Raw genomic sequence first — 17,571 nt, 5'->3', positions numbered from 1 at the left:
GGAGAGAAGGGCCTGGAGTGCACGCTCCCCCCGAACCCCCGAGGGAAGCAGCTCTGATGACACCTTGGTTTTGGACCTCCAGCATCGAGAACTGTGAGAAAATTAAATTCTGTCATTTGAAGCCATCCAGTTTGGGGGAATGCACTGTGGAGTGCTTGGACCACACCATGAAACCAGCACATGGTGACCTGTGGGCCCGCTGGCGCCAACCCTGCGCATGCCTGTTAGGAGGGGGGCCTAAGAGGCTAAGGCAGGAGGGCACGAGGGCATGCGGCTGGCTCTCGGGAGCATGGGGACGCAGTCAGGGCAAGTGAGACCTGGAGGGGATGCAGGGGGTGGTGGGCCCTCCACCCTACCTGCTTCTTCACCCGGATCATGCAGATGATCTCAGAGCAGTCCTTGAGGGGCACCCTCTGCAGGGGCTGGGCCAGGTCCTTCAGGCTCCAGATGTAAACCTCGCTGCGTCCTGCACAGGCCGCCCACAGCTGCTCCTGCTGAAACACAGGGCACGGTGTGGGCTGTGGGCCCCAGGCCACGTGCATGGTAGGCCCACAGGCCCTGCTGGGATACCTCGGGAAGGAGCTGGAAGGCCAGGAAGGAGGTACTGATGTCTTTGAAGTTCTCCTCAATCTCCTCAATCTTCAATTCTTGACAGAGGAATCCATTCGTTGTCATGGCCATGATGCTGTTACCCGTGCCTGAGGAAGGAAGGCGCTAGGATGGGGCTAGGCAGCGCCACTGGCAACATAAGAGGCCAGCACCGGAGCCGGGCCCACTGCTCTTTCCAGCGTGGTGACAGGGGGATCGCCATGTGCCACATGGCGCCTGAGGTGCGCACAGGTGAGGTCTACCGGGAAAAAATGCAAGATAGAAACCTGGGTCTTTAAGAAGAAATGAGGCTCACCAGAAAAGGTAAATATATGGGCAATTTCTTAGTTTTTCTTAATTTTCTTGAAAGATCATTGACTGCTTAAGCAAAAAATTGTAAAGAATATATTATTGGGATTACCACAGTTGATACTGTTGTAAACTTCTTACCCTATCCGTGAAGCAGTAGCATGGTTAGTTAAGGAGGAGGGTGACGGGTTAAGGTTGCATATTGCAATTCTTAGAGCAACCACTGAAAAATAAAACAAAAATAATGCTTAAAAACAATAAGAAGATTAAATTGAACATAAAAATATTCAATACAAAAGAGGGCAAGAAAGGAAGAACAAAACAAACAACAGATGAGGTGAAGAAGGACAATTGCTGGCTGGCACCCAACCACGTCGCCACTGGCCCTGAAAGTGAGCGGAACGGTGGGCAGGGGCCTGCACGGGCACTGTTCCAGAGGAGGCATCGGTGGGCACCGGGCACATGACAGAGTGCTCAGCACTATCAGCCGTGAGGGAGCCACAAATCCAAACCACAAGACACCACTTCACTCCTGCCAGGATGGTGTCAGTAAAAACAGGTGAGAACCAGTTTGGGTGAGGATGTGAAGAAACGAAGCCTGAGACTGCTGGTGGGGTGGAAGCTGACGCCGCCACTTCAGAAAACAGTCTGACAGTTTTTCAAACAGTTAAGCAGAGTTAACCCAGTGCCCACTTGGGGCAGGGGAAGGATGAGCAAGTTGTCCCATACGCCCACAATGGAATATTACCCTGCAAGAAGGAACGAGCTATTGATATTGATACTCAGAACGTCAGCGATGAATACTGTAAACATTCTGCTGACTGAATAAAGCCAGATACAGAAGAAGGCATACTGTAGAGTCCATTTATGGAAAGTTCTGTAAAAATCAAATTCAGAGTGACAGAACTAAGAGCACTTGTATCCCCGGAATGGGAGCATGGCCTGGAAAGGGGCACAGATGCTTTCAGCTGTGATGGAAACGCTGCATATCTTGATTTGTTTCATGGTTATGTAGTTTAGATGTTTGTCAAAACACAACAAACTGAGCATTTTTTGGCAGGCTTTACTATATGTGAAACATGCGTCCATTACAAAGAAGAAAATGTATTTCCAGCCGTCACTCATGTAACCTGGCACAGGCCGAGGAAGACCTCAAAGTGCAGGCAACTTCCGTGCTCTGGGGTGTCCAGAAATGCAGACACAGCCGCCAGGCAAAGCACCTGCTCCTCCCGTCACCCCCTGGCAAAATGCCCAGTCTGGGTCCACGGAGAGTCCCAGGCTGCAGCTCTGTGCCAAGCGGCCGAGGGTAACAGGGCACGGGCTTGCCAGCTGCCCCCAGGTGTGGAGACGTGACGCACACAGAGGCCTCCCAAGAGGAGCAGCCATTACTCCGGGGGACACCTGGGCCAGCTTCAACCCCAGAGCAGGGCACAGCGAAAGCCAAGGTGAGGGGCAGCAGAGCAGTGGTGCATCCGGGCAAGGCAGGCGTCCCGTCAGCCGCCGGGTGGAAAAGCTGAGGGAGGCCTGGGGAACCCGCAGGAGCAGCAGTGCAGGTGGAGTAAAGGTTTCTGCGGCCACAGAAAGGGAGCCCAAGTTTAAAATAAAGACTGGAAAGGCGTGAAGCAAAGGAAGGAGGCTTTCTGCTCTCGTTCAGCATCCTTTTCCCAGAGCAGGGAGGTAGGCTGCCCGCTCTGAGGGCAGGGGCCGGACTTACAGCACCACAGGTGGCCGCCGTGCAGTCTGATGGACGTGAGGCCACCACTCGACAGCTGGAAGCTGCTGGTCACCTGCAGTGTGCTCACATTCCACGCCAGCACCGTGCCATCCATGCTGCACGAGTACACCTTGCTGGGGGCACAAAACACACACCCACACACCTTTAACTCAGGCCCTTGAAAACATGCGCAAGTTTTAACCCAGGGAAGAACCAAGTCGCCATGAGAGAAAATGCGCTCAACATGGATAACCTGCAAATATGATAATAACATGCAAACATACTGTGAATGCGGCCACAGCCAGGCATGGCTCAAATGTAACTGACTCGGCAGAAAAAGGCGGGTTTCTCGGGACATCCACCTCTCCCACTACCGCAGGCTGCAGGCTCAGTGAGGTGTTGGTCATAGAACCACGACGTGACCATGAACTGAAATGGAACCTCGTCACAAGGGACCAGGGAGCCAGCACGCTCCTCAGAGCTCTCAGGTGACATGGGCTGGCTGCAGGTGCAGGTGGCTGTGGGGTGGGGCTGGGCTCGAGCCTGCACCCCGCGCCACCCTCGCACCTCCTGAGCCAGCTTTGTTTCCAGGCTAGCACCTGCCTTCCCACCCCAACAGGGCCTGACACAGGCACCCCTGACACTGAGTCAGGGGAAAAAGGAGTGGGGAGTGGAGCCCCTCCCTCAGGGCTGGGGCTGCCTGGACCAAGTGGGCAGCCTTGAGCACCTTCCCCACCACGGGCCTCTGCTTGAGGAGACCCCACCTCCTCCTCCCATCTCCCTAGATGCCCACTGTGTCCACTGCTGCTCCCACTGTGGGACACGGCAGCAAACGGGCAGCCCAAGGCCAACACTGAGCACTCAGGCGATTCCCAGGCGAGTCCAGGCTTCTGACACCGTGGCTGGCGCTCCTCTGGGAGGCTGTGCCCTCTCGGGGCTGCCCCAGGCCACCATGCCCACAGCAAGCTCAGCAGGAAGGCCAGGTGTGGAGCCTTCATCACCACGCTTGGCCCCCATTGGTCTCATGGGTTCTCCGCACCCGTGAGCAGAAGCGGACCGAGGACACCACCCAGCTTTCCTCGTTCCAGATCCACTTCACTCTGTATGCCCCACCTGGCCCCTGTGGGCATGAGCCTTGGGAACCCTACCCGCTGTACCCTCTGCCCACCCATGAGCCAAATAATCCGTTCTCCCCAGCAGAGCCCACCTGCACCTGGGTGCCCTCTGTCCATCCTGCACAATCAAATCCGTGACACCGGAGCAGTGGTCTGTGAGCTGCTTGTTGCAGGACATGCTGTGGACGTTGATGATGTAGATGACGGAGTCTTCCGAGCCAACCCACACCTGGTTCTGGTCGGCCATCACAATGCAGTTCTAACGGGAGGCCACGGGAATGTGAGAAATCAGTCAGTCTCGATACTGGTGAAGTCATATTCTATACATTTACTGCAAATGCTGAATTAGCTGATATGGAGCCACTGCTCCTAGGGGACACGCCGGCTCAGGGTCCTGGGAGCCTCTGGCCCTGACGTTCTCATCCACCCATCAGTGCATAACCTTGTTCTCTGCGTGCTCTGTTTACAGACACCTCATTGACTATGTATGGTTGATTCATTAACACGGAACCCACGGCTGCCAGCACTGTCACTGCGGCCTGAACCAAGCTCATCTCACGCATGCATTTTCTCTGCAAGACACATCAACACCTCCTCGTGCTTAGGGAGCTTGATGCTTGAGGCTATCTTAAATGGCAAAATCACCAACAAAAAGCAAAACATGTGAAAACCGTGGCACCAATCAGGCCAAGGAAAGGACACCCATTGGCCCAGAAAATACCCATCAGGCGACTCAAGTTTCTCCCCACTTTGTGCACATGCATGTCTGTGGATCGCCAAGAAAATACCACGAGTATCTGTTTTGGGAGTTACAAGTAAATATTAGCAGGCAGTCGAATTTGCAGATACAGAATCTCTAAATGATGAGATCGATTATATATGAACGAGCAGAACTGGCAGTGCTCCCAGTGTCTAGAGGGTGTGCTCAGGGTTTCTGGCTAAGCAAAGTCAACACAATGATTGCTTTTAGACTTTTTGAAATCAGAATTTTTTAAATTTTAATTTCAATTTTTATGTTTTGAAACAGGATCTCACTCTGTCACCCAAGCTGGAGTGCAGTGGCATGATCATGGCTCACTGCAGCCTCAGCCTCCCGGGCTCAAGCGATTCTCCCACTTCAGCCCCCCGAGTAGCCGGGACTACAGTCATGCGCCACCACGCCTGGCTAATGTTTGGCATTTTTAGTAGAGATGGTGTTTCCCCATGGTGCCCAGGCTGGTCTCGAACTCCTGGATTCAAGCAATCTTCCTGCTTCAGCCCCGCAAAGTGCTGGGATGATAGGCGCGAGCCACTGCGCCCAGGTTTGACGTGCTTATAACTAAGAATGAGCTGAAAAAAATTAAATTTAGAAAAATAATTTCCCTAATTTTCCTTTTTTTTTTTGTTTCGTCTAAAGCATTACTAGACTTTTGTCAATATTTTTACTGTATCATGGATCTTATTTATCATCTGAGACTCATGATTTGAATATGGGAGGAAATGACTTAGCAATCTCTTATTACCTTGCTAACATGTAAAGTTTGCTATTCAGGTATCTCAGAGTGGTCCCACCCTCTTGGTGGTATGTATTTGAATTCACAGTGTTTGTTTTATAGCAGTTTTGCAAGCACATACTGTACCATGGATTGCCACATTATTTTTAGACAAGGGAACACAGCCATCAAAATTGATACCACGGCCGAGTGTAGTGGCTCACATCTGTAATCCCAACACTTTGGGGGTCTGAGGCGGGAGGATTGCTTGAGCCCAGGAGTTTGAGACCAGCCTGAGCAGCATGGTGACACCCACCTCTACTCAAAATACAAAAATTAGCCGGCTGTGGTGGTGCGCACCTACAACCCCAGCTACTCGGGAGGCTGAGGCAGGGGGATCGCTTAAGCCAGGAGGTCCGGGCTGCAGTGGGCAGTGACTGCACCACTACACTCCAACCATGGGCAATGAGAGTGAGACCCTGTCAAAAAAAAAAAAAAAAGATACCAACCAATGCCTAATATATACTTAGATACATACTCCATTGGAGTGTTCTTTTCACATTAAACATGGAAAAAAAATAAATCCTATCATGCTCAAGGAATAAGGCATGAGAGTTTCTCGGCAGATCCCATGATGCAGTGGCTGCTCGGAGGGTGAACCCACCGGATAGGAGGACAGTGTAGATGCAAAAATATTTTGCAAAGTATAAAATGCAATTTAAATGTGAAAATCATCTGCAAATCCGTGAGCAAGAACAGAAGAAACATGGACAAAGGGCGTGCAGCCCACGGTGCGGGGGAGTGTGGGGCCGCAGAGCACGGGGAGCTACTCGGCGGCCTCTCGGGCGACAGGGAAACGCACACAGATCTGCAGGGAGGGGCAGCTCACAGCTCTGACAAGCAAACAGGGAAAATCCCCAAGAAATGATAGTCTGGAGGCAGGAGGAGCCGCTGGAGGCCTGGAGGGATGAGCAGGGCAGGAATCCCAGCTTCCACACTCAGGATACCACGGTCATGGAGGAGGCGACACCATGGCACTGCCAAGGACACATTACTAAAAATGTATTAACGGTTGTACTTGTTTTAAAATGATCAGAAACAATTCAAACTTGCTTTAAATCAGGGGTATGCAATCTTTTAGCTTCCCTGAGCCAAGAAGAATTGTCTTGGGCCACACATAAAATACACTCACATCAACGATCGCTGATGAGCTAAAAGGAAAAAGATTGCCAAAAAAACTCATCATGTTTTAAGAACATTTGCGAATTTGTGTTGGGCCTCATTCAAAGCCTTCCTGGGCCACGTGCAGCCTGCAGGCCACAGGTTGGACAAGCTTGCTCTAAATGGAAGGCCCAATGTGTGACAAGTGGACACTGAGTTTTGCTGGACCCTCGTCCCTGGCACATGGGGACAGGTGGATAACACTCAAGTCACTGCAGAGGCAGTTGTCTCCTCTTTTGGTCCAAAAGAGACCCAGTAACCACTGTGCCACCAGGAAACACCAGGGCTCCCAGGAAACTCTGTAGGTTCATTTTAAGGCCCTGGTCCATGGGAACCTTAGTGCTGCTGTACGGGATGGAAGACATCGTTCCCAGCCTGGGCAACATGGCAAAACCTCATCTCTACAAAAAATACAAAATTAGCCAGGCATGGTGGCGGGCACCTGTAGTCCCAGCTACTCAGGAGACTGAGGTGGGAGGATCACTTGAGCCCAGAAGGTCGAGGCTGCAGCGAGCCGTGATTGAACCACTGCACTCCAGCCTGAGCAACAGAGCAAGATCTTGTCTCAAAAAAGAAAAAAAAAGGAAATTGTTCCCAAAGGGTCAAGTGAGGCCCCTAATAAGCAGGCAGAGACCACAATGGCTCCACTTCACAGAACTGACATCTATTTTATTATTATTGTTTGTTTGAGACAGGGTATGGCTCTGTCACCCAGGCTAGAGTGTAGTGGTGCAATCCTGGCTCACTGCAGCCTCGACCTCCTGGGCTCAAGCAATCCTTCTGCCTCATTTCCCAAGTAACTGGGACCACAGGCACGCTCCACCATGCTCGGCTGATTTTTGTAGAGATGGGGTCTCACTCTGTTGCCCAGGCTGGTCTCAAACTCCTGGGCTCAAGGCAATCCACCCACCTCAGCCTCCCAAAGTGCTGAGATTACAGGTGTGAGCCCCTGCAATCTACTTTTTTTTTTTTTTTTTGAGATGGAGTCTTGCTCTGTCACCCAAGCTGGAGTGTAGCAGCCCGATTTCGGCTCACTGCAAGCTCCGCCTCCCGGGTTCACGCCATTCTCCTGCCTCAGCCTCCCGAGTAGCTGGGACTATAGGCGCCCGCCACCTCGCCCGGCTAGTTTTTTTGTATTTTTTAGTAGAGACAGGGTTTCACCGTGTTAGCCAGGATGGTCTTGATCTCCTGACCTTATGATCCGCCCGTCTCGGCCTTCCAAAGTGCTGGGATTACAGGCGTGAGCCACCGTGCCCGGCCGCAATCTGTTTTTAGATGGGGGCCTGAAATCTATTTTAGATGAGAAAGTCAAAGCCATTATCTTCTCCTTCAATAAGGACATGTAAGTAGAAGGTTGGAACAAGCTTACATTTAATTTAAAAACTCTAGGTAAAAGTTAAGACCCCCTGTTTACAGAAACTGAGTGATGCTGTGGAATAGTTTGTATCCTCCTGTCGAATATGGATGAACACACTTAGGTTTCAGAAATCACATGAATCCAGAGGCTTCTTTCCTGACACTTCATGTACTCACCACTTTTGCAGTGCCCACTTTAAAGGAGTGCTGGTGGATGGTCCAGGAAGAAGCATCGAACACGGTCACCTTGCCATCGCTCAGAGCACACCATAACTTGGGGTGAGCGTCTGCAACTTTTTCGGCTGGGTCAAGATGCCCTAAAGAAGAGAGAGCAGCCCAAAACTGTTAGGAGGGAATGCTTTTGCTGTAGCAGCAGGTGACTGGTGCCATTACTCAGGTGTCTCTTGGACCCGCCTAAGCGCCAGGCCCATGTTAGGTGCTGGACATACAAAGATGTGCCGAGGCAGAGGCTGCCCTGCCCTCTGGGAGCTCAGAATCAGAGGGGGCAGCTGGGTGGTGAGGGGGCCACACAGACAGGCACAGAGCCACAGGCGGATGCAGAGCCGAATGCCCGCGAGCTTTGCTAAGCCAGGAGCTGCCGGCTGAGTGATCATTCACTAGAGAAAACAGCCAGGCAGAGGGAACCGGAAGAGGAGCAGGTGGGCACAGAGGGAGGGAGGCAGGGAGGGCAGGCAGCTGGAGAGATGGCGGCAGGGGCCATGGCGACCCCCTCACCCTCGCGTGCCGTGGGCTCCACATCCTTCCCAACACTTGGTGGTGTCCATCTTTTTAATTTTGGCCATTCTAAGGGTGTGGAGCTTTTGGCTTTTAAATTGTGCTTTAAGTGCATTTCTCTAATTGCTAATGAGCCTGATGGCTTTAACTAGCCATCCCCATGCCCTCCTGTGGGAATTGTCTGTGTCTCATTCCCCTAGTTTGTAACTGTTATTATTATTTTTACTTTATTTATTTATTTTTTTATTTTATTTTTATTTATTTATTTATTTTTTTTGAGACGGAAGTCCCTCGCTCTTGTCGCCCAGGCTGGAGTGCAGTGGCCGGAATCTCAGCCTCACTGCAAGCTTCTGGCCATCCCGGGTTTTTACACCATTCTCCTGCCTCAGCCTCTGGAGTAGCTGGGACTACAGGCGCCCGCCACTTCGCCTGGCTAGTTTTTGTATTTTTTTTTTAGTAGAGACGGGGTTTCACTATGTTAGCCAGGATGGTCTCAATCTCCTGACCTCGTGATCCGCCCGCCTCGGCCTCCCAAAGTGCTGGGATTACAGGCTTGAGCCACCGCGCCCGGCCTATTTATTTTTTTAATAGACGAGGTCTTGCCATGTTGCCCAGGCTGGAATGCAGGAGTGTTCATAGGTGCGATCACAGCAAACCGCAGGCTCCGACTCCGGGGCTCCGGCCACCCTCCCGCCTTACTGGGACCACAGGCACGCCCAGCCAGCTGTCCTGGTGTTCTAGATATGAGCCCCTAACTGACTCCATGGTGCTGTATTCATAAATTACATATAAAAATACCATAAAGCAAAAGACTGGTGAATCTGACTATATTAAACACAATGATTTTAGCAGCAACCATTTTAAAGACCCTTCCCCATCTGCAACTTACATCTGCAATCTCTCAAAAGTGTCTTCTGTCCATTTCCTGTGGCTGGGTCTGGGAAACGGGCCGTAGGCACCGCGTCCGGCCATGAAGATGGCAAGAAGCCTCCGAGACAGCCCAAGAAGCAGGCCCAGGAGAGGGACAGGGATGATGAGGCTTCCAGCAGAAAGCAAAACGGACCAGAACCTCAAGAGGCCGAAAGCACAGGCCGCAGGGAGGCCCAGCCACAGCTGGAACTAAGACCCCTGGCGGAAAGCACGTGCTCCCTGTGCCTGGGCGGTGGCGGCCTGGACTCCACTCCTGTTTCAACACCTGCATCCCTGCCAGGACAGCTTTTGCCATCTTCACCTAGAGTTAGCGTTGCCCTGGAGCCTATTGCACATTCAAGAATAAACTTTAAAAATCTGACAGTGGCACGTCACGTGACATCTCTAGTGGCGTCTCACTGTCATTCCCACCTGAGCTGTGACTGTAAAGGTAAAGCCGCCCAGAAGCCTGCCAGAGGGCGCTCTTTGGTCTTCTACCCTCAATTCTGTATCACCATCAATTAAACCAGCTCATTTGAAAGGAGAAAAAAAAGTGTCTTCTTTTTAAAAATCATTGCTTTAGGCCAGCTGTGGTGGCTCACACCGGTAACCCAGCACTTTGGAGGCCAAATCCGGCCGATTGCTCAAGCTCAGGAGTTCAAGACCAGCCTGAGCAACATGGCAAAACTCCATCTCTACAAAAAAATATATAGACAGAAATTGGCTGGGCAAAGTGGTGTGCACCTGTAGTCCAGCTAATCAGGAGGCTGACAGGGGAGGATCGCTAGAGTGCAGGAGGCAGATGTTGCAGTGAGGTGTGATCGCGCCACTGCACCTGGGTGACAGCCAGACCCTGTCTCAGAAAACATAAAAATGATAAAATCATTGCTTTTAATATAGTCAAATTCAACACTTTTCCTTTATGGTTAGCATTTTTATATACAATTTATGAATTTTTTCTTTACCATAAAGTCATGAAAATATTCTTTTACCCTATCGCCTAGAAGTTTGCTTGCTTTCATTGTTCACATTTGCCTGCTTTTACCACCGCATTTAGATTTCAGCCTCGTTGGGCCTGATCCCGGTGCGGTCTGAAGGGGCGAGGTTTCACCTTTCCCCTGAGGATACTCAAGCGAGCCCCGGCCCTGCGGAGCTGCCTCCATCCTGAGTCCAGAAGGGCAGGCCTCCCCGTCTTTCTGGGGTGCGATTCCAGTGGTCTGTTGCTCCGATGGGTGAGACACTGCCCTGAGGGGCGCGCTCCCCCTGGGCAGAGCCTGGGCTGACCTGTGGCCTTAGGGCCTGCGGGTTGGTTCTCCTCACTCCTCGGAACCTGTTGGAGACCCAGCCCCAAGCTAACGGGAGTCACAAGACTCCCCCTTCTTGATGGGGCCTGACCACCTCTTCTCCCTATAATCCCAAAAGGCTTGCAAAAGCCCTGCTCGGCTACCAGCTTCTCAGCCACCCCTTCCAGAATTGGCAGCCACAGGAAAAGGCGGCTTCCCCGTTCTCCACGCTGCTTGGCACGCTCTCTGCAGGCCTTTGAGATGCTCCTGGAGGGGAAGCCGCCTGAACTCCTCGCCCATCACAACGGGAAGTCCACAGTGAGTTTCATTTCATGGAAACCAACCGGGACCTAAAAATACCATGCATTCAAATGCCACGGCCAAAGTGTCTCAGTCTGTGGAGTTATCTCTGGCGAAGTCAGCAGGAGCCCGGCTTAGACACATTGGGTAGGCCTCACGCGTGGCAGCCCTGATGACGCTGCCTGCTCCTCAGACAGGGTCTATGGCGTTCTTGGGTTTCTTGGCATCCCGTGAAGAGAGAAAAACTCTCTTATGGGGAAATCGCTTCACACACAGCTTCTCTGCCCACCGGAAGCATGAGCATGTGTGTGAATGGCCAGGTGCCCTGTGAAGCCGCAGACACGGCGTGTGACAAGGGGTGACGCCTACGGCTGACACCTGCAGACGCAGATGCAACAAACAAAGTGACGATTTTAAAAATCCCTTCTGGGCTGAGAGCAGTGGCTCACATCCGTAATCCCAGCGCGTCGGGAGGCCAAGGCGGAGAGACATCGCTTGAGCCCAGGAGTTCGAGATCAACCTAGGCAACATGGCGAAACCCCATCCTTTTTTAAAAACTCCGTAATTTTTTAAAATCACCTGGTTTTGGTGGCACGTGCCTGGATTTGGTGGCACAAGCCTGTGGTCCCAGCTACCTAGGAGGCTGAGGCAAGAGGATCACTTGAACCCAACCCAGGAGGTCGAGGCTGCAATGAGCCGTGATTGCACAACTACACTCCAGCCTGAGCAACAAAGCAAGACCTTGACTCAAAAAAATAAAAAATATGGCCGGACGCAGTGGCTCAAGCCTGTAATCCTAGCACTTTGGGAGGCCAAGATGGGCGGATCACGAGGTCAGGAGATCGAGACCATCCTAGCTAACACGGTGAAACCCCGTTTCTACTAAAAAATACAAAAAAAAAAAAAAAAAAAAAAAAAAACTAGCCAGGCGTGGTGGCAGGGGCCTGTAGTCCCAGTTACTCCAGGGAGGCTGAGGCAGGAGAATGGTGTAAACCCAGGAGGCGGAGCTTGCAGTGAGCCGAGATCGCGCCACTGCACTCCAGCCTGGGCAACAGAGCAAGACTCCGTGTCAAACAAAACAAAACAAAACAAAAAATAAAAATCTTTTCTGCCTAGAACTGTATTCCTTTGTCATCCCACACCATGAACCCTCAACATAAGCTTCCGTGCTGCATTCTCCGTAAGCCAGAATTAAAGTGTTTTCCACAGTTTAAACGTGCAACATGACAGCCATCTTTGTTTATACCAAGACCCTTGGCCGCGCCCATTTCTTTCTCCTGCCACCACCCTGATGCGGCATGCAGGGTCCCAGGAAAGTCAAGCAGAGTAGGCAGGTGCAGGTGCAGCCGCACCCAACGGAGAAGAGGGACTGGCAGGCACTTAGGGCTGCACAGGCTCCTTGTCATTCCAGTTTCTATGACAACAAACATCTGAGGCGCTATCACCTTATCACAATGACAAAAGGAGCCGATTAAGAGCTTCTGGGGAAACAGTGTGAGCAAGAGTGCTTTAGAAAGTGCCAGTGTGTTAGCTGGGCATGGTGGCGGGTGCCTGGAGTCCCAGCTACTCGGGAGGCTGAGGCAGGAGAATCACTTGAATCCAGGAGTTGGAGGTTGCAGTGAGCCGAGATTGCACCACTGCACTCCAGCCTGGGTGACACAGCAAGACTCCATCTCAAAAAAAAAAAGAGCTAGTGTGACCGTCGACTGCTCTAGAAGGTGAGGGACGGCAGCCCTGGGGTGGGAGCCCAACTGCTGGCGCCATTTCCATCAACCGTGGGCTCTCAGGCTCCGGTCACCATGAGGCCAAGTCCACAGAGTGGTCGGACCAGCTGCACACCTGTCACTCAGCACTTCACCTCAGAAAGCAACAGGCACCTTGTCCCCACTTATCCCGTGACACTGGCTCCCCTTTCACTTCAGGGCTGACCCTGAACCCAAACCTAAGCACGTCAGGGTGTCTGAAAACTGGCAGCGAGGGGCGGGCTGAGGGGCCTTACCCGGCGTGTAGAGCAGCGCGTCCACCGCTTGAGGGAACGTCTCCCCCGCCGAGGGGTTGATTTTATGCTTCAGTGTCTCCACGGTTGCCTTCGGAAGTGCCATGGGCACTGAAACACAAGACACTTGGAGTGTTACTGTCATGGCCTCGAGGAAATGGACGCGACGCAACAGCCTCACGCACTCTGATTTCTGCAGAGTATCAGCTTGCAGGTAAAACTTCCTAATTTGTGAAGACGAAACTCTCTTGGACCCGGGGCGCTGAAAGAAAGTCACGCACTCTCGGCCTCCTTTCCTGGTTGTCACCTGGTGTGCGAGTGAGTGGCCAGGCGCACCCCCCACCTGTGTCCACACCACGCCTCCATGCCCCATGCCTCGAGCTGCCTTTGTTTAAACACAGCCTTCTTCTCTGCTCCTGAGCCATCCCATCTGCTTGCTACCCCCAAACATGACACAATGCCCAGCAAAGCGGAAACATAAAATTCTCCTCAGTAACAAAGGCTTCCCAAGATGAAACCCAGAGACCTAACCCATGGGCGCAGTTTCCCAACCTAGAACCAGGGGCACGTGGGGCTGGATAATCCTGGCTGTGGGCGAATGCCCGGCATCCTGGGTGCCGTGGGATGTTGAGCATCATAAGATGCCAGTAGCGTCTCACACACAACCACAGGTATCTCCAGGCGCTGCCAAATGCCTCTCCGCAGGGAGGGGTGCAACGTCGCCCCCGTTCAAAACCACTGCTCCTCAGGATATCCTAACACTCCTCTTGCCATCCAATCCAACCCATGTTTCCAGGCAAAACCTCAAGCGGCCTCCTGCCTGGAGGCCCCTGGGGCCAGCCTGCTCTGCGGCCTCTCCTGCCATCCCCTGCGGGCGCCTCGGCCTCCTGCATCAAGGACTTCCTCAGTCCCCGCTGTCCAGGGCCTGCCCCTTAAGTGCTTCTCTTCCATCATTTTGTTACTTTCACGACAACCTGAGAGACTGGTCCCGTTATCCCCATTTTGAGAAAAGAAAGATGAAGAACCTTGACACACATCCACATCCGTGATCGACGGAGGATCACACTGTCAGCAGGGGGTTGGGCAGGACTCCGCGCGAGGCTGGCGGGCTCCACCGAGCTGCAGTGAAAGCCAACTGGCCGCGGCCAATGCCTCTTCAGCTCCTGCCTCGGGTTATGACACCTTCGGTTATTATTTAATTCCGTACAGTCGGAGACCTTCCATCATGAGTTGCCCATAAGCTACTAAATTAAGCTCAGGCTCATGTGTCATGAGCTTTACCCACGGGAGAATGTTTCCGGATTTGTGAGGCGGGCGCAGGAGCCAGCGCACCACACCGAGTGACACCAGCGTGGCAGCTCCCCTCTGCCGTCATGCGCTGCTGGCAGAGGCGTTCGAAGGCTTTCCTGTAAACGCCCGACAGAGATTAGTCATGAGTTTGGAATGAGATCAACCGCTGAAGTAGGGCGGTTGTTTGATTTTGTTCCCAAGAGAAAGAAAAGAGCAATCAATGTCTGGTTCCAGGACTGCTGGACAAAAACTCCTTCGGCCACTCGGCCGGCCTGGCAGGAACACAGGCACCTGGGCCTGGCTGCTGCTGCAGCTCAAGGTCCCCCGGGTCACGTGGGAGAGGGATTCTGCGCCCAGAGAGTGGCAGAGGTCCTGCAGTTGATGACAGACGCCACAAAGAGAGCAAACTGTACCCAAGCGAATAAACACGTAAGTGACGTTTGTTCCTAATTCTGGGACAACGTTTTAGAAAGCCAGAGTCCCCTAGATCTATGCCCAAGGGAAATGAAAACAGGTGTGCACACCAGAGCTTGCACATGAGTGCCCACAGCAGCCACAACGCGGAGACCACGCCAGCGCTCACTCACTGATGAAGGGACAGACCAAACGTCCTTCACCCGAACAATGTCTATCACTCAGTCACAAAAAGACCAGAAAACCCTCGGCTTGGAGACCTTCACGAGAAGGAAATGGGAGTCCAGCAGCAGCCCCTGTGGCTTCCAGAATCCGAGAGCCAGATCCACATCTACAGGATGGCCAGAGGGTTCCTGTCTGGGACAGCTGACCCCAATCAAGAAGACGGCGGATCTTGACGTGCAGGGCCTCTGCTCACTCACGCAGCGGTGAAGCCCATCAGTCAACGGGCTGGCTTTGCAGAGGTGCCCAGCTTCTCAGCAGGTGCGTTCCTAACTGCAAGCCCCAGACACCCGCTCCCCGCCAGTCAGAGATTCCAGGAGCCGCTCCACAGCCTCCCACAGGTTTCTACTGGGCTTCAGCCAGCCGGAGGAAAGGCTGCTGTTTGCAACTAAGAATCACCACAAATGCTTGCAGTGTACTCTGGAATGCTATCCAGACACACAGACGACGAGGTGCCTCAATTGGACGGATGAGCAGGGGGCTCCAAGGTGCACTGTGCAGTGAAGGAAGGAAAGATGCCGGACAACGTGTGCGACTCGAAAGTAAATTACAAATATAAAAGACAAAACCGGGAGACCTGGGCTCGGTTCTACTTGATAAAACAGACATCGACCAGATAAAATCACTTCAGGTGTGTAATCAGGACAATGATCCACGCTAAGAACGAGCATATCTTACCTTCTTTCCTCATCTTATCGAAGTAGGATAACTTGGAGGCAGCGTAGATGGCGCCTGGTGACTGCAGCGTGCCCACAACAGCGTCCATCAGCAAGACGTGGGTCAGCGCCTGCTGGACGTACTGAGGGTCCTAGAACAGAAACACGTGCCTTTCAAAACAGCAAGAATCGCTAAGATCAGTTCACTGGCGACCTTGTCTCATCACACGGAACAATCCTTCCAAAACGCATTTTTTCAAAGTGACATGAAGAGTTTAAATCACCGATGAATTTGGATCTTATATCGTATATTTTTTCTCTTAGTTAAGACAAATATGGATTGTTTATACCAGGGCTCGGCCAGTGTTTTCTAGAAGGGGCTAGGCAGGAGGCATTTCAAGTTTTGTGGCCAGTCTCAGCTGAGATCACCCACTGCCTGCCACTGCAGCACGGGAGCACCCAGGGACTTTTCATAAACAAGCAGGCAGCACTGTGTTCCAGTAAAACTTTACTTACAAAGACAGTCCACAGGCCCACGGGCTTTGGTTTGACTATGCTGGTTTATGCTCTGTAAACCAGTGGGTATAGCATCAGATGGCTAGTCCAAAAGCCACAGGGCACTGGGATCTTAAACAGGACCCAGTCACCCTCCGCCCTGTGACCGGGAACTTCCTGTAACAACAGCAGCCCTCCTGCTGTGGCCCCGCCTGTTTCTCCTAGCACTGCCACTGTGGTGGGTGCCATCGTCCCCGGCATTTCTCTGAGGAGTAGTGGGGCTATGCACCTCTTCATAACCTGGTGAGCTGTTCCCTTTCTATGAGTTCCACGTTCATGGCCTTTGCCCATTTTCTAAGGTGTCTTCCTGTCTTGTCCTGCCCTTGAGCAGCGTGGATGCCTCCCCTACACACCACCTGCCCGTGGTTCCCTTCATTACGGTGCAATTGTCATTTGATATCATCAAAGCTATCAATTTGGCCCAAAGTAAATTAAGGGACAACAATCCCTAGAAAATCATCTTAACCCTGTGGAAGGAAAGCAGTACTGCCCCTGCCAAATTCCAAATCCTGTGACCGTGAAGAGTCGCTCAGAGCAGGGGAGCCCAAAACACCCAACTCCGGCCTGTGGGTGTGGACAGCACCAGCGCCGTCCAGCCCCCAGCCCCACTCTCTGGGACGTCGCCAGCCCGGAGCGGGCAGTGGAGCACCCACACCTGCCTAGACCGCCCTGCGTCTTCTCATCGTGCCCTTCCCTAACGCCAGGAGACCTCTCGCTGGGCCACACAGACCACAACATCTTCAATGCTTCTGTCAAGATGGTGCCCGACAAACTCACTCTGCTTAGGAGACTCAGACCTGGCCCCGAGCACTCACAGCTGAGGACCGCCACAGGACCCGCAGGCGGTGAGAGGCCCCGGGGCAGCCACACAGAGGGCAGAGGGGACCCGCGCCTCCCACCTTGTGGTCATCGGCCAGCTTCTTCCCAGCCCACATCTCCTTCACCATCAGGTGCCAAAGGTCACACTCAGTCTTCAGGTTGGCTTCGAAGACTTCTTTCTTGGACGCCACTTTGATTTTTAGAGCGGGTATTCTCCTAAGCAGAAATGCAGTAGAGGTGCTCCTGACCTCCTGCAGAGGCAGAAAAGAAAGAGTTAGGAAGGTCACACTCAGAGAACACGTGGATTAACCAGAGACAGAGGCAGAGCGGGCTCTGGAATGAAGAGGCAGATGGGCTGCAGGCACGAACCCTGCTGGCACGCGGAAGGCAGGGCCCGGGGCGAGGGGCGGTATTCCCGTGGACGGCAGGTAGGATTCGCCTGGGTGCAGCACCTACACGCACCCACACAGCTGGGCTCGTCCAGTGTCTGAAGGCGGCGCATTCTTTCACATCCTGAAATACTTCTCTCTCCCGCTTTTTTTTTTTTTTTACTTCCATCTCCCTTTCCTGGTACTTATTTACCTTTCTTTGGAATTCTAGAAGGAAGTCTGGCAAAG

At 52.6% G+C, this 17,571-nt stretch overlaps 1 protein-coding gene across 5 annotated transcripts in view; it reads right to left on the bottom strand.

The window, feature by feature from the left end:
• Positions 1-17,571, bottom strand: part of DENND3 (DENN domain containing 3) — a 68,201-nt gene that overhangs the window by 1,226 nt on the left and 49,404 nt on the right. For 2 of the 5 annotated variants that reach the window (XM_017895121.1, XM_017895123.1), the window contains exons 15-22: positions 17,035-17,205; positions 15,603-15,732; positions 13,002-13,109; positions 7,953-8,092; positions 3,819-3,985; positions 2,612-2,745; positions 571-698; positions 357-494 (exon numbers count right to left, since the gene is read on the bottom strand). In XM_017895121.1, coding sequence (XP_017750610.1) covers positions 357-494; positions 571-698; positions 2,612-2,745; positions 3,819-3,985; positions 7,953-8,092; positions 13,002-13,109; positions 15,603-15,732; positions 17,035-17,205 — 1,116 coding nt within the window. Of the gene's footprint in view, positions 1-356; positions 495-570; positions 848-1,038; positions 1,121-2,611; positions 2,746-3,818; positions 3,986-7,952; positions 8,093-13,001; positions 13,110-15,602; positions 15,733-17,034; positions 17,206-17,571 lie in introns of those variants that run through there. The other 3 variants (XR_001889750.1, XR_001889749.1, XM_017895122.1) reach the window with 3 other exon arrangements.

This window comes from Rhinopithecus bieti, unplaced genomic scaffold, assembly GCF_001698545.2.
Source record: "Rhinopithecus bieti isolate Rb0 unplaced genomic scaffold, ASM169854v2 scaffold_25940, whole genome shotgun sequence".
NCBI lineage: Eukaryota > Metazoa > Chordata > Mammalia > Primates > Cercopithecidae > Rhinopithecus > Rhinopithecus bieti.
This window is presented reverse-complemented; position numbering and strand designations above follow the sequence as displayed.